General features: G+C 41.7%; 2 protein-coding genes across 2 annotated transcripts in view; both read left to right on the forward strand.

The window, feature by feature from the left end:
• FGD6 (FYVE, RhoGEF and PH domain containing 6) overlaps positions 1-19822 on the forward strand; it is a 119984-nt gene that overhangs the window by 55056 nt on the left and 45106 nt on the right. Inside the window, exon 3 of the mRNA XM_063447091.1 lies at positions 12175-12313. Within this exon, the coding sequence (XP_063303161.1) occupies positions 12175-12313 (139 nt within the window). The remainder of the gene's footprint in view (positions 1-12174; positions 12314-19822) is intronic.
• LOC134600764 (LYR motif-containing protein 5A-like) lies at positions 13914-14406 on the forward strand. The gene has a single exon (XM_063445151.1). The coding sequence runs from the start codon at positions 13922-13924 to the stop codon at positions 14183-14185; it is 264 nt and encodes an 87-aa protein (XP_063301221.1). The 5' UTR covers positions 13914-13921; the 3' UTR covers positions 14186-14406.

Genomic DNA, 19822 nt, shown 5'->3' on the forward strand with positions numbered 1-19822 from the left:
AGGCGAACAGCCTTATGGGGGCTGTAGTCTTAGGGAATGTGCATCCTTGCAGTGGGTGTCGGCAGAGTAACGACTCTCGTCAACACCCAAGGGAGCGGTAACAAATGAGTACAGCATTTGAGCCCAAATAATGGACGTCGGCAAAGTAAGAACTAAGTAGAAACAAATATTGAAAAAACAGCTAAATGGCCATCTTGGTGGGGGAATAAAGGCCAATCGCAGCGGCCATATTGGAGGGGAATTTGTATATATTTCTATATACATCAACAAGAAAAAAAAGACCGCTGCCCTACCCAAAGAAAAGTCCTTGCTGTACTAAAATGTCTACTATCAAGAGACTGTTATTTGTGAGGACTATCACATTGAGTTATTTCTTGTTTGTTTCAAAAATCTATTTATTTTTTTATATTGTCTATTGCAGCCTTTTTTTTTTTTTTATCTTTCTACTTCTACTGTTGGGATTTGGGTCTTTTTCCATAATCTGGAAATTAGTAAATTGGCAGATATTCGGGTTTGGTATAGAATGATTCGTGTTTGCTTTGAGAGGCCCTCTGGAAACCTTTGGGTTATCTATTCAGGGTGTAGGTGTTATTTTTTGCAAGAGATATGCGGTATTGGCCCAGACGGGTTGGACCACCAAGCGTGGAGCATAGTGCCCACTGCGCACCCACACTTCCAGCAAATGTTACCGGATGTCTGCCACATTCTCTGTATTTTTTTCTGGCAAGTACCAGTGGTATAGTATTTTGCGCTGGAGTTCCTGGTGGGAAATACAGGCTGTGAGACCTTTGTGGGCAGTAAATGTATTTTCCTATGGTGTATCCAAACTCCCCATGCCAGGCTCCCTTGGTTGTTTCCAGCGATTGTGTAATTTCTCTGTTCAGCACAATGTATCCCTGAGATATGGTTTTCTTAGGGGGGGAGTGGCTGACACATATTTCCTCAAATTTAGACATATGCTTAGGATTTGTGCAGTCCAAGGTTGTCTATCAAGTATGACATTAGTTAGAGGTATGAGAAAAGGTCCCCGTGGGGGAGGGCGTATTGGGCCTGAACCACAGGAAAGGACAGCAGGCGGCCTCTATCAAATACTTGGTATACATGATGAACTCCCCTCCCTGCCCATGTTTCCCAGTTAAATGTCGGGACCAGGCATCCCATTGTCTGCATTGACGTGGCTAGTGGTATTTGAGGTTCTAACACCAATCTATCTCTCACCGTGTCCCACACTTGAAATGGGGTCTGTTTATTGGGCAATAAGTGGGAGAGGAGTGGTCTAGATCGCCCCAGCATCCAAAGCAGTGATCGGAGTTCCTTAGGGGATGACCAGTGGGACTCCATCCCGACCCATTTGGGTGCTGCGGAGGGGTGGTTGAGTTGTGCAATGTTGTGGAGAAAGGTAGCTCTGTGGTATGCTGCGAGTGTGACAATGGGGGCCATTATCATGTCTTTAGGCATGGTTGCCTTAGTCGTCGTGTACTTGTATAGTGTGGTCAAGTGAGGTGCCTGTCAGGGTACCTGTAGTCTCTACCCCTGAGACGGGTAGAGACTTGGACGTTTTTCCATCCAGACGGCATGATTCTCCCGTTCCTCGCGGTCCCCTCGCGCATGTAAACGCCGGCCGCGAGAGAACTATGCCTTTTTGTAACGTGACGCTCAATAGTCGACGTCATGACGCTATTCTAGCCCGACCTGTCAGTCAAATCCCGGACACGAATCAGGTCTCGGCGGAGGCGTGATTAGTCTCTAGAACCAGGGTATTTAAGGGAGCTCTCAGCATTTGCTCATTGCCCTGTCGTGGTTCTAGCCAGCCTAGTCACACAGTGCTCTTGTATTCTCTTGTCTTTTGGTTCTGACCCGGCTTTGTTATTACTTACCTGTCTTCTCTGTTATCCTTGACCCGGCTTGTCTCTCGCTTACCTGTCTTCTCGTTCCCTCGACCTCGGCTTGTCCCTGACCATTCTATACGTAGTTTTACGTTAAGTCCGGCCATTCTAAGGTCCGGTATACGTATCTGCTACTCTTTGTACTCTGCGTGTTGGATCCCTGTCCCGATCCTGACAGTGCCAGAGTGTGTGCAAATTTTTTTTTTCTTCAATTCTTTATTTTTTGTACAGCTTCAACACATATGTCCACATTGCCACAACAACTTATGTAGGCATACTTAGCAACATGCATCAACACAGTATTGGCATATATAGGCATAGCACTTTTAATATATTAATTGTGCAGTTGTGATGTCGGCTAGTACTCCTGGCATGTCTAAGACCTGGTGGAGTCTGTGAGTGTGCCGTCTTTTAGCATGTGTTGCGTCTTATGGGTCAGTATTGAAACCAGCTATGGCGGCGTACTTTTTGTGTGTGTGGTGTAAGGTCCGTGGGGTCTCCCTGGCGTGACCGTCCATCTATTCCTCTGTGTTCGAGGGTGAGCATCATCGCTGATAGGGTGTACCCTAGTGTGGCGTGTGTCCCTCATCTTCTAAGTTCGGGCGAGGGGGTGATTCAGGTGCAGTTGCGATCGGGAGTGCGTCCGGTTGTGGGTGCTTGCGTCCCCCGGTGCGGGGTGCAGTGGGTACCGCTGCGAGTATGTCTCGGGTGTGAGGAGTCTGAGTCAGGGAGGCCTATACGGGATTATGTTAACTAGTAAAAAACAACTTAGATCAACCAAGAATATAAGAGGAAGGAACTTGGATGTTAACCATGTAGAAGTTCGTAAGGGAACATAGTGGTATTATCTTGGGCAGGAGGCTATATCCTGGAGAGTGTGGTGTCGGCAGTCTCTGGGGTAATAGGAAGAAACCTCTCTGCTTCGTTGTTTTTGCCTGTTCCGGCGGCAAGAGATCGGCCAGCAGGCGCCTGATGAAGTGCAGTAGGTCTGTCTGACCTATAGTATCCGGGATGCCTCGGGTTTTTATATTATAGCGCCTTCGTTGGTCTTCAACATTGTTTATCCGGTCGTTTAAAATACTTTGCTGTTTTTGCACCTCAGTTAGCGCTTATTCTAGGGATGCTATCCTTGCATCCTGGGAGCTAGATGCGGCCTCGGTGGTGACCCCCTCCATCGCCTCCTTTATATAGGCCATGTTGGCCGCTATGTTGGTTCTGAGCTCCTCCAGCATGCTCTTAAGTATATGGGCTGTGACTAGTTCCTCTACAGCAGGGATGTCGAACATGCGGCCCCCCAGATGTTGCTGAACTACAACTCTCATGATTCTTTCAATGAAACGGATAGCCAGGGAATCATGGGAGTTGTAGTTCAGCAACATCTGGGGGGCCGCATGTTCGACATCCCTGCTCTACAGGGTTATGTGAGGGGTATGTGAAGGTGATACAATTGCTTTAGCAATCCCTCATTTTGGCCTGGGATTTCTGTTGTAATGTGCTGGCTTTCCGTATCAAAAACCTTCTAATGACGGGTTTCTGGGCAGTCTATAGGGTTTCAGGGGTGATCTCTGGTGTTTGGGTTTTAGTAAAGAATTAAGTTAGATCTTTAGTGAGGTCCTGGCAGAACGCCGCATTGTGCAATAGGTTTTCATTCAATCTCCACGGGTTTCGGTTCTTATAATCATAGGAATCTTTTAGATCTAAAGACAGCGATGCGTGGTCCAACCAGGAGATGGTGCCTATCGTGCATGAGGATAGTTTGTTGAGGTTCGAATCTGGGTTTAGGAACCCGTCAATGTGCGTGTATGTGTTTTGGACAGGGGAAAAGAAGGTGAAATCCCTCTCTTCAGGATGGAAAACTTTCCATGCGTCATAAAGGTCATGGTCACGCAATAGGTGCACCAGCGGCTTGCATTCTCAAGTGGGGGTGGCAAACCTAGGTGTGGTTGAGTCCATTGCTGGGTCAAGAACATGGTTGAAGTCACCGCAGAGTGTTGTTCTTCCCCTCCGTACTGACATAAGTTTAGCAAGGACTTTGTGTAAGTAGTTCCTCTGGTCTGTATTGGGAGTGTGTAGGTTAACAATTGTATACTCTAGATTGTTAATTTCACAAACCAAAATAATAAACCTCCCCTGGTCATCTATGAGATCGTAAATTGGTTTGTAAGAGACGTCTCGACTGAACAGAATGGAATGGATACCCCTTTTGTTTTAGAATGTACAGTGGTATTGGAAGGGGTACAATGTTTTCACTAGTGGTTGTGCTTGTTTAAAGTGTGTTTCCTGCAGACACACTGTGGGGTGGGCCTTGCGGAGGTCTCTGGGATATTCAGCTTCTTAACATTGTGGCTGTATATTTTCATAGGGGGAGTTCTTATGCCAGATTGTGCTTTTTACCTTCTCTGCAACGAATATCCAAACAATATAGTAGTTATCTGAGAGAGGTGTGTAACACCATGCACCCAAGAGTGAGTATCTATCCCTCAGGGGTGTGATCCAAGCGACACAGTGTGGCCGACAATTCTGTCGCATCATGTCTTGAGGAGGTCACAATAGCTTGTAGTGGTGTTGCTGTGTGTGATGAGTCCCGTTGTATGGACGGAGTGGGGGAGGGAGGTGATAAGCAGGGGGTAAGCAGTCGAGCAGTTTTTGAGCTGCAATGTGTTTTTCAATTTTAGCACAATTTCTAATTTTTTGTTTAAGTGCACTTATACATATTGTGTATCATTTGAAGAAGAAATAGAGCTTTCGTTTGATACCCTATATGTACACATAATGCAATATTAAATAGGAATAGATGTTAAAAGATACACTTTTTTTTCCCGTTAGCTTTAGATTTACTAATTTCTGCGTAAAGAAAACTAACTCAAAATAGATTCACTTATTAGTCCTCTGTGTTAAAATGCCCTATATGTGTAGGATTTCAATGAATTTTTACTTAACAAATACTGCAAGGAGTGAATTACGGTTTTAAAGCTAAAACTTTGCAAAATTTGGCAAGCTGAGATTACAACTTTAATTGTAGCCGCAGAATCCAAAACCGCTACATAATAGTATACATTTGTAAAAAGTACATCTTCCTTGGCTATGTAACAAGGATCATTTTGACACTTTTCATTTAACCATTTTATAACAAACGGGGGGGACGGGACGGGGGACTGACAGGCTAGTGGGGGCACTCTGATTGTAGCACTGCGGCCATTAAAAGGATTTAACCCCTTAAGGACCAAACTTCTGGAATAAAAGGGAATCATGACATGTCACACATGTCATGTGTCCTTAAGGGTTTAAAGGGCTATGAGCAGCGCTCACCTTGAAAGCTGCACATGGCTCATCTGTAAGTCCAGGGCTTCTAACTGTGGCCATTGTCACGCTGCTCAAATGGTTCGGCACAGAAACTAGGAAATGATGTCCAGAACCAGCTGGTGCCATTACCAACACTACATTAGGCTTAGAGCGCTAATTTAAACTTATGACAAAAACAGGGTATTGAGATTTATTTTATTTCACGTGTTTTGCCATTTTGCAGTTTGCTTCCTTATCATTGATACAAATTGTGTATACGTAGAGAATGTGTGTTAGAAATGTAAGATAATCGCATTGGTCCTCTTAGTTCCAAGGTTTTATCCTTCTGCCCTCTCACAATATGGGTACTTGGCACACAGAGACCTTATCTCCCACTCATGCGTTCTCTTCCATCCTGTGTGTGACTGCAGACACTATGACTATGAGCTGTGGGCTGCGTGTTCTCTAGGTTTCCAAATCTCTGCCAACTTGCGTTTGGTCTTGCCATTCAGGAAGCTCAGTCAGCTGACATTGTTCCAAGTCAAACTAATTATTGTTTTATTTATTTTTTCTTAACTGACCACTGCATTTGACTATTTTTGTTATTTCGAAATCAGGGCAAAGATAGAAAAGTGGGGCAGATAACTGGACAAGAATGCCATTATTTTATTATAGTGTATAAATATAATTTTACAGACATTCCTCAATGTCACTAAAATGTTCTCTTAAACAAGGGACACAAGATAAAACCAAGACACGTTGCATGTGAACTATCCCAAATCCCTATGCACGTTTAAATAACAGGGTTTTAGTGTCACTGCTATGGCCTTTAAGGTGCAAGCTCACCTGCCAAAATCAAGGCAAACTTTGTGGGTCCTAAAACTCTTAAAGCATTTGAGCTTTGTCAGTCAGTACACAGACTTTAATGATTTAAAAGGCTGCTGTTTTTTTTGTTCTTTTTTTCTTTAAATGACGAAAGTTTATTCACTAACTTGTAGCGATTTTCATATTTTAGGCCATAATAGTCTAAATTAAACCATAACTGACTTGGAAACATTGACCTAAACTTTTAACTTTTACTGCCAAGTTCTAACCAATTATACTTTAACCCCTTAAGGACCAAACTTCTAGAATAAAAGGGAATCATGACATGTCACACATGTCATGTGTCCTTAAGGGGTTAAAGGAACACTATAGGGTCAGGAACTCATACCTGTATTCCTTACCATGTAGTGCTAAACCCACCATATAGGTGGCTTGCCCTCCCTTAAGCCCCCTATAAAAGTTTAAAACTCACCTTATTTCCAGCACTGAGCGAGTCCCATAGGGAAAGCCTTGGATTGGCTAAAATCGGCACGGGGGTGGGGCCAAATGCCGTTATTGCCAATCAGGACCTCCTTATAGAGATGCATTAAATCCGTGTATCTCTATGAGGAAAATTCAGCATCTCCATGCAGAGTGTGGGGACGCTGAACGTCAGTGCTGCTTTTTCATCAGCACTGACCCAGGAAGCACCTCGAGTGGCCACTTGGAGGTGTCCGTAGGGGGCAATGTAAACACTGCATTATCCCTTAAGGGAGCTATTATACTCATCAGAACAATTACATTAAGCTTTAGTTGTTCTAGTGACTATAGTGTTCCTTTAAAATATATAAATAATAAAATATAACTTGTGCCAATGCGCATGCAGACACACATATTCATTGTACATACTGTATACAGCTGTGCCTTGAGTTGTTCCCTATGTTCTATAGTTGTAGTGTAACCTTTTTAGTGAAACTAATGGTTACTATATGCTTAAAGGCCATGTTAAAGCTGTGAGTGGTTTGAGATATTTCAAAAGTTCCGTAGTTTATGTATGTATTCTCCCCAGACTAGAACACTTTACAATTCTGTTTCTTGTGACTGGTTACCATGGTAACAGATACATGCTGCTGGTGAAAGCTGTATAAATGTTAAAGGGAAACTCAAGTGCCAGAAAAACGATCCATTTTCTGGCACTGGAGGGTCCCTCTCCCTCCCACCCCCCAATCCCCGGTTACTGAAGGGGTGAAAACCCCTTCAATGACTTACCTGGGACAGCGGCGATGTCCCTCGCCGCTGTCTCCGCCTCCGCAACGCTCCTCCTTGTGATTACGTCGGCCGGTGGGCGAGACTAATCTCGCCCACCGGCCGAGGAGACCTAATGCGCATGCGCGGAAATGCAGCGCATGCGCATTACGTCTCCCCATAGGAAAGCATTGAAAAATCATTTCAATGCTTTCCTATGGGGTTTTGAGCGACGCTGGAGGTCCTCACACACCGTGAGGACGTCCAGCGACGCTCTAGCACAGGAAACCTGTGCTAGAAACTAGGAAGTGACCTCTAGTGGCTGTCTAGTAGACAGCCACTAGAGGTGGAGTTAACCCTGCAATGTAATTATTGCAGTTTATGAAAAACTGCAATAATTACACTTGCAGGGTTAAGGGTAGTGGGAGTTGGCACCCAGACCACTCCAATGAGCAGAAGTGGTCTGGGTGCCTGGAGTGTCCCTTTAAGTAAGCAGGATTATTTTTTTTTTTACTATAGAAATGAAAGGCTGTGAATCACTGGCTTTGCAAGTGTTGGCCTACAATTCCCATCACCCCTAGTGATCTAGTCCAGTGTTTCCCAACCCAGTCCTCAAGGCACACCTACCAGTCCAGGATTTAAGGATTACCCAGTTTTGTCTAAGGTGTTTTTAGAAAAAAAAGAAAAAACACCTTAGACAAAACTGGGTAATCCTTAAATCCTGGACTGGTAGGTGTGCCTTGAGGACTGGGTTGGGAAACACTGATCGAGTCCATCAACCGGATAGCTGCAGGTGGTTTGATCAGATGCTTATTTGATATTTCCTAATATTCTTGCCATTTTGTTTAAATTTACAAACTATAGCCATTAATTGTGTTTTTGGTTAATCTGACATCTAGACTCTTAGTTTTGGAATGGCTGGCTAAGAAGTATGGGAGTTGTAGCTGGGCAGATGGACATGGTTGCATGAAGCGTGGGAGGCTGATGTCAATCCATATACGGAATGTCTTAAAAGGATTAGGAAATGACCCTTTGCCAGAGTGCTGTTTTATTTTATAGAAGAGCCTTCCCTCTTTAAAAATACCTTGACCATTAGTTCTGTTTAGATGACATAATATGGTCATTATCCGGAGGGTGACACACAGCTGGTATTAGGATTTTATTGTAGAACCCAAATCTGCGACTTCAGCTAAACCAGTTTCAGTTACTGTGAATTGCGAGGGGAAACATCTGCTGATTAAACTCTGTCATCTATTTTCCCAGTTGCAAGCTAGTGCTGATGTAAAACTAAATTATTTTTGGGTCTCCTAATAAGTTTTTAAAAAAAAAAAAATTTTTTTTATTAGATATGCAAACAGAGTGCTTCCACAGTATAACTTAGTTACAGGATGCAAACCTAATTTGCCAAATACACCAGCGTCCTCCATCTACAGGGCAACGGAAATGACTCTGTGTCCAAATTATTAAATTACTCCAGATATTGATTCTGAAGGTTATACTACAGACCCCGCGTGAAGCTCTAATCCACAATTTATCGTTGTTGCTATATTTCCCATTCAGTGTTTTATTGTGAAGCAATGCACACATAGTTTTTGTTTCAGTAAAGTATTTTGCCACAGAGATAACCAATACTTTTGAGCTTTATAAATGGGCAAATATACGTTTTAACTTATTTCAGTAGTGTTAATATCACCAATCGATGATGTCAGATCTTCCCCTACCAGATTTTTGTAATACATTAGAAACCAAATGTCATGGTGTAGGCAAAAATAGCCAATTTGGAACATTTCTCTAATTTGGTTAAATCCACAATTTAGCTGTTGTGGCCAAGGAGGCTATATAGGGTGTGTAGTATCACGTTTTATATCAAATCATATACTAGGTATTTAACAAAAAAAAGTAGATTTATTCAGCACTTAAAGCTCCCTCGCCTTGAGATGGCATAATAATTCATGATCTTGTTCCTGTGTCAGTTTGGTGGTACCAAAAGAGTTAATGGTGATTTGGCCATCAAACAAGGGTCAGCATCTATTCAGCATGGCCAAATCCTGCACATATAATATGGACAATTTGGACAGATAATGAGTAAATAAAACTGCCTGGTAATCACAACCTGAGCAAATCAGGGGTTGTACATTGGTGCTAAATAATTCCTTTTAATTCAAGCTGCTTGATCCGCTAAATCTGGAAGAATTGCATCTGTTGCACAGACTCCTTAACCATAAGCAAGACAATAGGTTGTAGTAGTTATATACCTTCCAATTGTTCTGAATCCATCAGGTCAGTAACTTTCTTAGACCTGTAATTATGCGGCGGATTGGTGCTATAACGTTCCATTTCTGGGAAGATCAAGTGACAAGTCCCCAGTGAACAGTAAGAAAGAATTGACAACTTTAAATAATGTATTCTATGTTGAAATCCTTATGTGAACTCAATGAAGGAAAATTTTGTTAGTAATATGGCTTTGCAATATTCTTCAGAATTTGACACATTACATATTGTTAAAAGGGGAAACATTACACACACACACGCAAAATAAGATTCTTGAACACTGAATACAGTCTGATAGGTTTACGGTACTGTTGCTCTGTGAAAAAGCAGTTCCATGCCATCCCACTTCCCTAGGTTTGCTCTGCATCTGTAGATACTACAGGCTAATTATACAGTAAGAGCTGAATGAGTGCACAATTATTCACACTCACACTCCATAAAGTGCACTCAGAGCATTGGGCTCACCATGGGCAGATCGATTTAATGGGCTCTGAGCCGGGCAGCTCAGAGTGGGGCTGGCTAGTGTGATGTCTCCCCTCCTCCCCTTTATTTATTTATTTATTGATTGCATTGCCAGTGACACAAATGGGGGGTTCCTGTTGGCCTACCCAACTTTGTCCTGCTTTTTGTAACTTTTGTAACAGCTTACTGTGGTGGAAAGGGACAGTGTTACTTTAAGTGTGATCCTTTCTCTATTGTTACACAAAACTATTATTTTTGTATATTAGAGGTTACTGCATGTTACTTGTGTTGCACATGTGTTTGTTCAGGAGCCTTTTCAGACATTAGATTTACTATGCAAAAGTAATGTAGTAATCTGAGTATTTAAATCCAATTTTACCAAAAATTACTAAAATAGTGCACAATGAATCACAAGATACTTCACATATTTCCATTACTTCCTTTTTCTGATGATGTGCGTTGTTCACTGAATCAGCACACATATCTTGTCTCATGACACGTAGTTTTCCAATTCTGCAGCAATTCATGACTTGCAAATGGTTTAATTCCAGCGCAGCATCCAACCCTCTGAATTAAATGAGTCATAAATAAAGCGTTTAGATATGTTATTGAAATCAGACCAGGGTTTAGGTATTTATCATTATCTACAGCTGAATTATTGCAGCAGGCACATTTTTAAAATGTTAATATAAATATGTACAAAACTGTTTTGCGCATGCTGTGTTGATGGTTTACTATAATCTGTAAGTGTAACAGTGTGTGATTATTATATTGGAAATGAGAGCTCAGTGAATTCACAAAATCAATAGAATTTAATTCTGAAAAACAAAAAGACAAAAAAAGGGACATTTAGTCAGCCCTGATTTAGTTTTTGCTTTGATGATACAAAGATTGTAATTCTTTGGTTAGATTTTATGAAGTTTTTTTTAAATCCTCTGTGTGAACAAACAATATATTTATGGTTTGCTTGCGCATACATCCCACCCCATCAGTTCTTAAAATACTTCCTTCTTGCTGGTTTCTGTATCTACATATGTGACGATACAGTTTAGTTTAGACTACTCTCACCTAAACAAGCCTGCTGCCTTGGTATTACATACGACTCAGGTCTCCTCACATCCAGTCTGTCTCCAGATCCTGTAACTTTAAATAAAAATATTGCTTGCATTCGCCCTTTTCTAACCCAAAATACAGCTAAGGCACTTGTTCATGCAGTCATCATTTCCCGACTTTATCTATTGCAACTCACTACTCATCGGATCGGCTTCCAAATACCTGCCTTGTCCTTCTTCAGTCTCTAATGAATGCTGACGCAAGGCTCATCTTCGTGACTGACCACTACTCCTACTCCTCACCCCTTTGCCAGTCATTACATTGGCTTCTTGTACCCTTCAGCATCCAATTTAAACTGCTAACTCTAACCTACAAAGCCCTCAACAATCCCAATTCGCTTTCCATTTCCTCTTTACTCAACTAATATACCATTTTTTTTTATTCCCTTCGCTCTGCAAATGACCTTCTCTTCACATCTGCTAGTTAAGAATGCTTGAAGACGTTCTAAATATTGGTTTTCAAAAACGATATAAATTTGAGCATGTACAAAATACAACAAATTATTTAATGCCTTGGGGTTGTTTTGGTGCCTGGAGTGCCCCTTTAAGTAAAGGAGAATGCTTATAAATAATGTACAATTCTAATGGTATGAGATTGTTTATATGAATATTTTACTAACAGGCACTTAACTACCCCCATGATCCATTTAACACATCCTGTGAATAGTAACTGGAAAGCGTTGTAAAAGAATGTCTTGCAAGTGTGTGTTTTCTTTAAAAGTAACACTATCATCTTACATTTGGAGTGGTAAGGCAGAGGGAGTTTATGGCTCATTCCACAAAGATCGAATATCATTGCTTCTCTGTGTTTGTATTCACAACACATGCCCTCCGAACCACTTGTGCACAGTCCGGATTAGCCAAGGTTGTCTCTTTTTAGCTGCGTTTAAAAAAAAATGTTGATTTTCAAATACTTCGGCCATATGAGGTCAGCTCGTGTTTTAGTTCCACGTTAAATTGTTTCAAGGTCGCTAAGAATAGAATTAGTTTAATAATTCCAACCACATTCAAACCCATGACAATCTTGTTGCTGGTGAACCTGTGAACTTCTGCTTGTCCATTTTTAAATGCACGTGTTCTATTTATTGTCTTCCTTTGTGTGTATTTTTAAGTGAGCCATCACAAGAGGACCCTGATGATGAGCTGGGCATCATTCACTCAGATGATGAAGAAATAATAAACAGCTCTGATGAAGATGACTTCAGCTCTGATTCAAGCAAAGCAGACCTTGACCATGCGGAGTACAAGCCTGTGAGTATAATTATTAATGGTTAATGATCACATGGCTCAAGAGGTTTTATCCATTTAAAGGACCACTTTAGGAACCCAAACCACTTCAGCTTAATGTGTCTGGGTGCCAGGTCCATCTAGGGTTAACCCTGCAGCTGTAAACATAACAGTTTCAGAGAAACTGCTATGTTTACATTAGGGTTAATCCAGCCTCTAGTGGCTGTCTCATTGACAGCCGCTACAGGCGCTTCCGCGCTTCTCACTGTGATTTTAACAGTGAGAAGACTCCAGCGTCCATAGGAAAGCATAGAGAAATTCTTTCCTATGGACTGATTGAATGCGCGCGCGACTCTTGCCGCACATGCGCATTCGGCGGATGACGTCGGAAGAGGAGGAGAGTCCCCAGCGCCGAAGGAGCCTGGCGCTGGAGAAAGGTAAGAATTTAACTCCTTCTCCCCCTTCAGCCTGGCGGGAGGGGGGCCCTGAGAATGGGGGGGGACCCAAAGACCCTGTAGAGCTAGGAAAACACGTTTGTTTTCCTGGCACTATAGTGGTCCTTTAAGTATGAAAAAAAGTATTGTGTGTTTAGGGGGTAACAAACTAATAAAACTGGATACAGGTATTTAAAAAAAAAAAAAGGCAACATAGAGCAGGGGTAGGTAATCTTGAGCACCCCTGATGTTTTGCCAGCATTCTGCCTTATGAGCATTATGTAAGATGTAGACCAAGTTTGCTTACCCCTGTTAGAAGTTCTATTTTACAAACTGTTTAGAAGAGGGATGGCTGAAAGTTAAAGGCAAAAGCTTGTTATCTACTTCCTGCTTCCCTTGTTTAGAAGCCTATACTTGTGGCTTTAGGTCAGGGGTAGGGGAACCTTCGACACTCCAGATGTTGGGGACCATATCTCCCTTGATACTTTGCCAGCATTATGGCTTTAAGAGCATTATGGGAGATGTAGTCCACAACAACAAGAGTGCCGAAGCTTGCCTTCCCCCGTTTTAGGTCATGAAGAAGAAGGAATGGGGAGAGGAATGTAGGATATATCAACATCTCAATAAAATAACTGTAACGGACCGTTTCACTTACAAGAGGATAAAACCCAGTTTAGGCGATATCACCCTTTTCCACAGACCAGCAGCTACTGCAATCACCAATTCTCCCGAACTCCAAGCTGTACGAATCTTCCAACTCCCGAACTGGAAACACACGAACTCTGGAATCAGCTGAACAGGAAAAGCATACCATCCGCTTACACTCCTGGCAGTCAGCATACAATCCAATTCCCCCAAAGAACGAGACGACACATCGCTTTGAGGGTTAAGCAGGAACTCAGGTCTGGAACACCCAGCCTGCTTTTTATTACAGTTGTGCACATACAGGACACACCCAGGGGGAGGCATAAAACAACCAATCAAGTAACAGTACAACCCACACATCCCCTCCCCTCAGATAAGCAATTAACATAATTACTACATACAGTAAAAATACAGTTTCCACACATACTCTGTAACTTTAAAACCATCCATTACATTCACATAAAAATACATATCCACGGAGCACCGGAAGTTCGCCAGAGGGCACAGATTGGGACAATGTACTAACAAGTGAATCTATTAGAGGAGTCTGGAAATGGCCAACCCCTTAAGAGGAGACGTGGTGAAGCTTTATAAAAATCTCTTGTACCTCGGACGGGAATATCCAAAAGGCCAGAGTTACTTTAAAGAGAGACTAAAAAAAGCGTTCTTGAAAAACAAGGACGTTACAGATCCTGAAAAGATCAAGGAGCTTATTGGTCGCGGAGAGTTTGTCATAAAGGAGCTTGAAGCATTGTACTATCTTAAAAAGTACAGAGCGATGAAACAGCGATATTACAGCGAAGAACAGAACTCATGAGAATCACTTTACGCAAGCAATCCTGGAGCCATTCTTGCTGGGTAAAACCATTATTTCCAAATTACTGCCACAAATGATGAGTAACTCATTATAACTTGTATGGGTTGAATGAATGTAAACACTATTCTGAAATTGCCAATCAAAAAAAATATGCAAGTAGGGGTGTTATACCATCTAGGCTATTATAGCAGAAAATGAACTGGTTCATGGCGGCATTTGTAGTGCGCGAGCCATGCAATCTATCCAATCATTCGAGAAATAAAGCTAAAATGTCTGATATGTTTTAATAATCTGGTCTCTAATCTTTGTCTTCATGTAGGAAGCTGAAGAAAGAGCATGGGGGGGAGGGTTGACTATGTTAAAGGATATCCAGTATGCACAGAACTGATATTAAGCAGCCTCATGTTCCTCCAGGCTGGCTAATGACTCCTCAGTGATGCTGCTGTGCGTAGAGTTACCGCTCTGGGAGCAAAAGGGTTAAACTTCGTTTTGCGGTTTAACGTTGCACAGTTTTTTAAAGGGATAGTGATGGGCAAGTGTATGGCCAGGTACTTTATAGTAAAGTGTGTCCCAGCATATATGAGATGGTAAGGAAGGTTTTACCAACGGGAGTTGAACATGACAATAATGTCCACCAGAATATCCGATCCATTGTTTAAGTATGTTGATGAGTTCGGGGAGGGGCATGGTGTAAGGAAATGTGTCTGCGACATTAGGCGAGTCAATTGTTTAAGTAGTGCTGGTTTGTAAAGTTCATGTTCGCTCGGTAAATTTAATGCTAAAGCCAAAATTGCCCACTGTTGCAAAGTCTCGTCTCTTTGGAGAACGAGAGACTGAGAAATAAAGTAAGCATTTTGTTACAGAGAAAAAAAAAAAAAAAAAAATACATATCCACGATCAATCCATTCAGGGGAACAACATATTAAAAAATGGCATGAATCAGACCAGGGGTTCAAAAGTTAGTAAAAGTATCTTTTGTTCCCCCTGGCTGGTAGTATTTTAATCTACAAAGGATAGAACAGATTAGACAGCTCCCCCCACTCTCACTTGCAGAGCCAAGCAAAGGGAGAAAAGAGCTATCAATCAACCTGGTATGTTGGAGAAAAAATAGAGCAATGTATAATATAGAGATATGCCTATAGTTGAGTCTAAGTAACAGGTGGATTCCTCACTCACTGAGCACTCACTGAGCACTATGCACGTGGGAATCCCCTTTTGACCACTTTTATTATTTTTCCTTTTTTCGTTAATTTGATGTCTGTTCATTTGAACTTACAAGCTGGACTAGTGTAACGGCAGCTCAAGGGGACAGTCTACAGGGCTTACTAGCGATAGAACACCCACGAAGGTGTTGGGGGGAGTTTATAGGAGATGAGATTTAGAGGATTACTGGGTACTATAACCTAACTCTACCATACAAATCATCATACATCCGATTAACCTCTTACACCCCACAGCTATCCTGTTAAGCCGCTGTACAATGGACACTTGATGTCCTTTTTATCACTGTGCAACTCTGTCCCTCTTTACCTAACCGTCCAACCTCTGTAAGATTCAAAGGTATCTAATCTACTACGTTTTTCCCTTCGTTTCTCCTATGTGGACACCGAACAGGGATATTTACACAGTATAGCATTTTTTATGCTCTAATTCCTACCCTCTGGTGTTCAAACATATCCACTGGGAATTTCACAGTTGTTTTCACCAACATTTATTAGACACTGCCCAATGTATCCTTTCTCTAGTCTGCTCAAATAAAGTTACAGTTTTTACTGTTTATGCCAGGATACATATCTTGCTAGTGTTTCTAATATTTTTGTGTTTAACTTTTAGATACCTAGTTACTTAGACTCAACTATAGGCATATCTCTATATTATACATTGCTCTATTTTTTCTCCAACATACCAGGTTGATTGATAGCTCTTTTCTCCCTTTGCTTGGCTCTGCAAGTGAGAGTGGGGGGAGCTGTCTAATCTGTTCTATCCTTTGTAAATTGTATATCCATATCTGGGTTCAAGCCCAATCTAGGTGGAACTGGTACCACCATCCTGGCCCGCCACCCCAGTCTCAGATTCAACAGTTTGCTGGTCAGAGACAGGGGTACTTCGTATCCAATCCTCTCATTTTAGTATTTTAATCTGACTCACACAGTAAAAGTAAAAACATCCCCACAATGCATCCTGGTTTCCTCCCTTCTGCCCTGGAGATAATTGGAGAAGTAATCCCATTATCTCCCAGGTCAAAGACAAAACTCCATTACACATGTGGGGACCTAAATACAGGATTATGTTTTAAAATATATACAGTTACTTTTTATACATTAAACACAGACATGTAACAAATCCCCAGATAGCTCAGGTCTGCGTGCACATTATTAGGTGAATGGCACGCAGACCACACAAATACAGTTTAATTGCCATGGAGCCAAAGTCTTTCCCATAGTCTTTCATTATATGAATAGGCTCCATGGCATAGCTATCTGGGGGTATCAGTGCTCACACAGGGCAAGTACCGAATGGCCCCACTGTGTTTAAAGGGCCAGAATGAGTGACATGCACTCTGTTAGGGCAGAATACGTTTTGTAAAAGGGCCCAATCTCCCAGGGCCATAGTCCAAAGGCAAGAGGCGGGCAAGCAGCCCCCTCCAAGGACACGTGGCGAGGTCGGTTTCGCCACAATAACTAATTACATTTAGTGCGCCTCCTCATCTGCAAGGGGTAGAGACATTGGTAACGTTAGATTTGGGGTCTAGGATGGTTAGTCATTAGGAGAAAATGTAAAACTAGCATGGTAATGTTGTATTCTGAATACAAGATATAAATAATGAAAGTGCAACATTTTTATTCAAAATAGCCGAAATTTCCATCAGTTCTGCTTTTACATTTAAAGGGTTGCAGCGGACATCATAACCACTTTAGTGATTTTATTCAAAGCCGAACGCTGCAACATATGGAGATTTAACTCCTCTTCTGCTAGAGGTGTAACTCCACCTCTGGCAGCATCATTGGGGCGTCATTAGCCAGCCTGGAACATGGGTTACAGGCTGGCCGAAGCTAATTCTGTGCAAATTCTGATGCACAGGTGCTCATTCATTGGCTGGGAGCAATCAGTTGGCGCTCTCAGCCAATCAGTGAGCAGCAAAATCTGCTTCTGCTTCTCTGCAGAATCAGTATGTCATAAATCTGCCTTTAACCCCTTAAGGACACATGACATGTGTGACATGTCATGATTCCTTTTTATTCCAGAAGTTTGGTCCTTAAGGGGTTAAAGAGTAGCAGCCCAGAGAGCGCTAGGTAAGAAGGCAAATCATTACAAAATGTTTTGCCCTGTTGACAAGGAATGAGGCCAGGGTACTCCTACCTCCATACCCACCACATCATGATGCATTGCAGTTGTGGAACTAATGTAGAGAGGGACCTGCAGCAAGAAATCTTTTTTGGGCCCCCCTCTACTGCAAGGGTGGTCAAAAGATCAATCCTCATCTGTCGTACAACACCCACGATGCCATGCCAGCTGGGGATAATCCGCATTTCAGGTGATTTTACTTGGATTTATCAGGACCCTGACCAGCCCTGCTGTGGGAAAAATGTGCCTTTTTATGGAAACATTTCCCTACATTTAATATTCCCAGAGTCTGCCGTTGTAGGTTTAGTGGTCGACCAGTTTTTATGTATGAGGTAGGGAAGGAGAAAAGAGACATAAGCAACCTGCTTGACTATAATACGTCATGAACTGGACGCTGTGAATTTACCATAGAAATATGCACATTACTCTCATATTTCTCTCTAAAATAACTTTTCCCGTCTGCTTCTCTGATACACTTTGTATCTAGTGTTAACACAATGGGATTATAGGGGATAATTCACTAAACAGCAAATTGTGGTGAATTGAAAACCAAATTGCAATATTTGATTTGGAAAAATTTGCAAAATTTGTCTGAAATTTGTTTGTTGTTTGATTTTTAATTCTCCACAAAGTGTTTAGTGAGCAGACTCCATTATATAGATTTATTATATCTTTCGCTCCTTATAAAATCCTTCAGAGTATTTTAAAACGGAGGACTTGTGCAATTTTAATCTCCACTATTAAAACAAGTCAATAGGGATATCCCATCTGTACTGCCTCTGACAAACATGTTCACACACTGCTGACAGCTGTTACCTATTTTGCAAGAAATCCAAACTACCGGTACATTCACTTATCATCTACACCGACATCCTCTGGTTGGTTTTCAGCTGGTTTTCAGATGAAAATCACGTGTGACATTAAGTTATGGTATTTGTTAAATTCAATAGAACTAAGAAAAAAAGTATTCTTTAAAGACAGATCACCGTAGTATTCTATGAAGTTTAACAATGACCTACTTTTATAAACATGCAGAAAGAAAGAATATTATTTTTTGGGGATGTGTACAGTAAACTCAAGCTGCCGAAGGGAGGAGAGAAATTGCTATCCAAGAAGAAAATATCTTTTGACATTAGAGACCCAGGGTTTGTGCTCAGTGACGTGAACTGCATGTATCGTAACCTTAGCAGTGATGCACAGTTGTTATGGTGTCTAAAGTGAACCTGAAAATCTACAGTTACTCAAAAATTGTTGTTTTGGTGGGGTTTTTTTTACTTAATTTTACAATCACTGGATAATAATGCAGAATTACAAATTTATTCATAATGTGTATATTGTTTAAATATGTTTTTTTTTTTTTTTAACCTTTTTGAAACAGACCCTATTATTTGGCTGTGGGGGTGTGGAGCTGCCCTCCCTGGTGTGTCAGTCAGTCAGCTGGAATATGTTCTTCCTGACTTGCAATATCCATTTTGTACAACTTTTTTGCACAGCATGTTAACACGGGATAGGCTGCATTATGTCCGTGCAAACCGTAGACAATAGATCGTTTTATGCAGCCATGGTGGAGTTGCATAAATCTATAAATCCCTTTCTCTGGCTACTTTGTATCTCCTTGGGTAAACTGCAGACCAGAGAAGCTTCCTTAAAGTTGTCCTGGAGTGCCCCTGCAGCCAGACACCCTGGAGAGATGTCTGTCCATGTGGAACACAGGCTGTAATTATATATTGCCCCTGTGGCTGGGTGAGTTACAAGCAGACTTTAAAAGATTTGCTGTCTGCCTGTCAGACAATTCAATTTTTTAGTCCCCTGATATAGAAAAGAGCATTCATTGGTTCTGGTTTTTAACTATGCCCTTCCTAGATGGAAACAGAAGCTACTTTGTTAGGAATGTTTGCCCCATCTATATGAGTGCAAGATGTTGCCTGACCCTGCTCGATTACAACTCTTATCATGCTCAGTGAGATTCTGGTTAAGGCTGCTGGGAGTTAAGATACAGCTGATTTAATAACATGGTGAGACATCCATTTGTTAATGGAACACTAAAACCTTAGGATTTAAACCTGTATTCCCAACGCTTTAGTGGCCCACCGCCCTGTTTGAAATAAAAGCTTTACTTATATTTTTCCACCACCAAGGCTTCCTCTGAGCTGCACCAGCATGGAGGAGGTTATGCAAAACCTAGAGGAGCATTGTGGATCTGATGCACGTGTGTGTCAAGCATCACATGTGCCTCCAAGATTCTCCTGTAGGAATGCATTGAATAAATGCTTTCCTATAGGGAAACACGGT

This window comes from Pelobates fuscus, chromosome 3 (assembly GCF_036172605.1).
Source record: "Pelobates fuscus isolate aPelFus1 chromosome 3, aPelFus1.pri, whole genome shotgun sequence".
In the NCBI taxonomy this organism is placed as follows: Eukaryota; Metazoa; Chordata; class Amphibia; order Anura; family Pelobatidae; genus Pelobates; species Pelobates fuscus.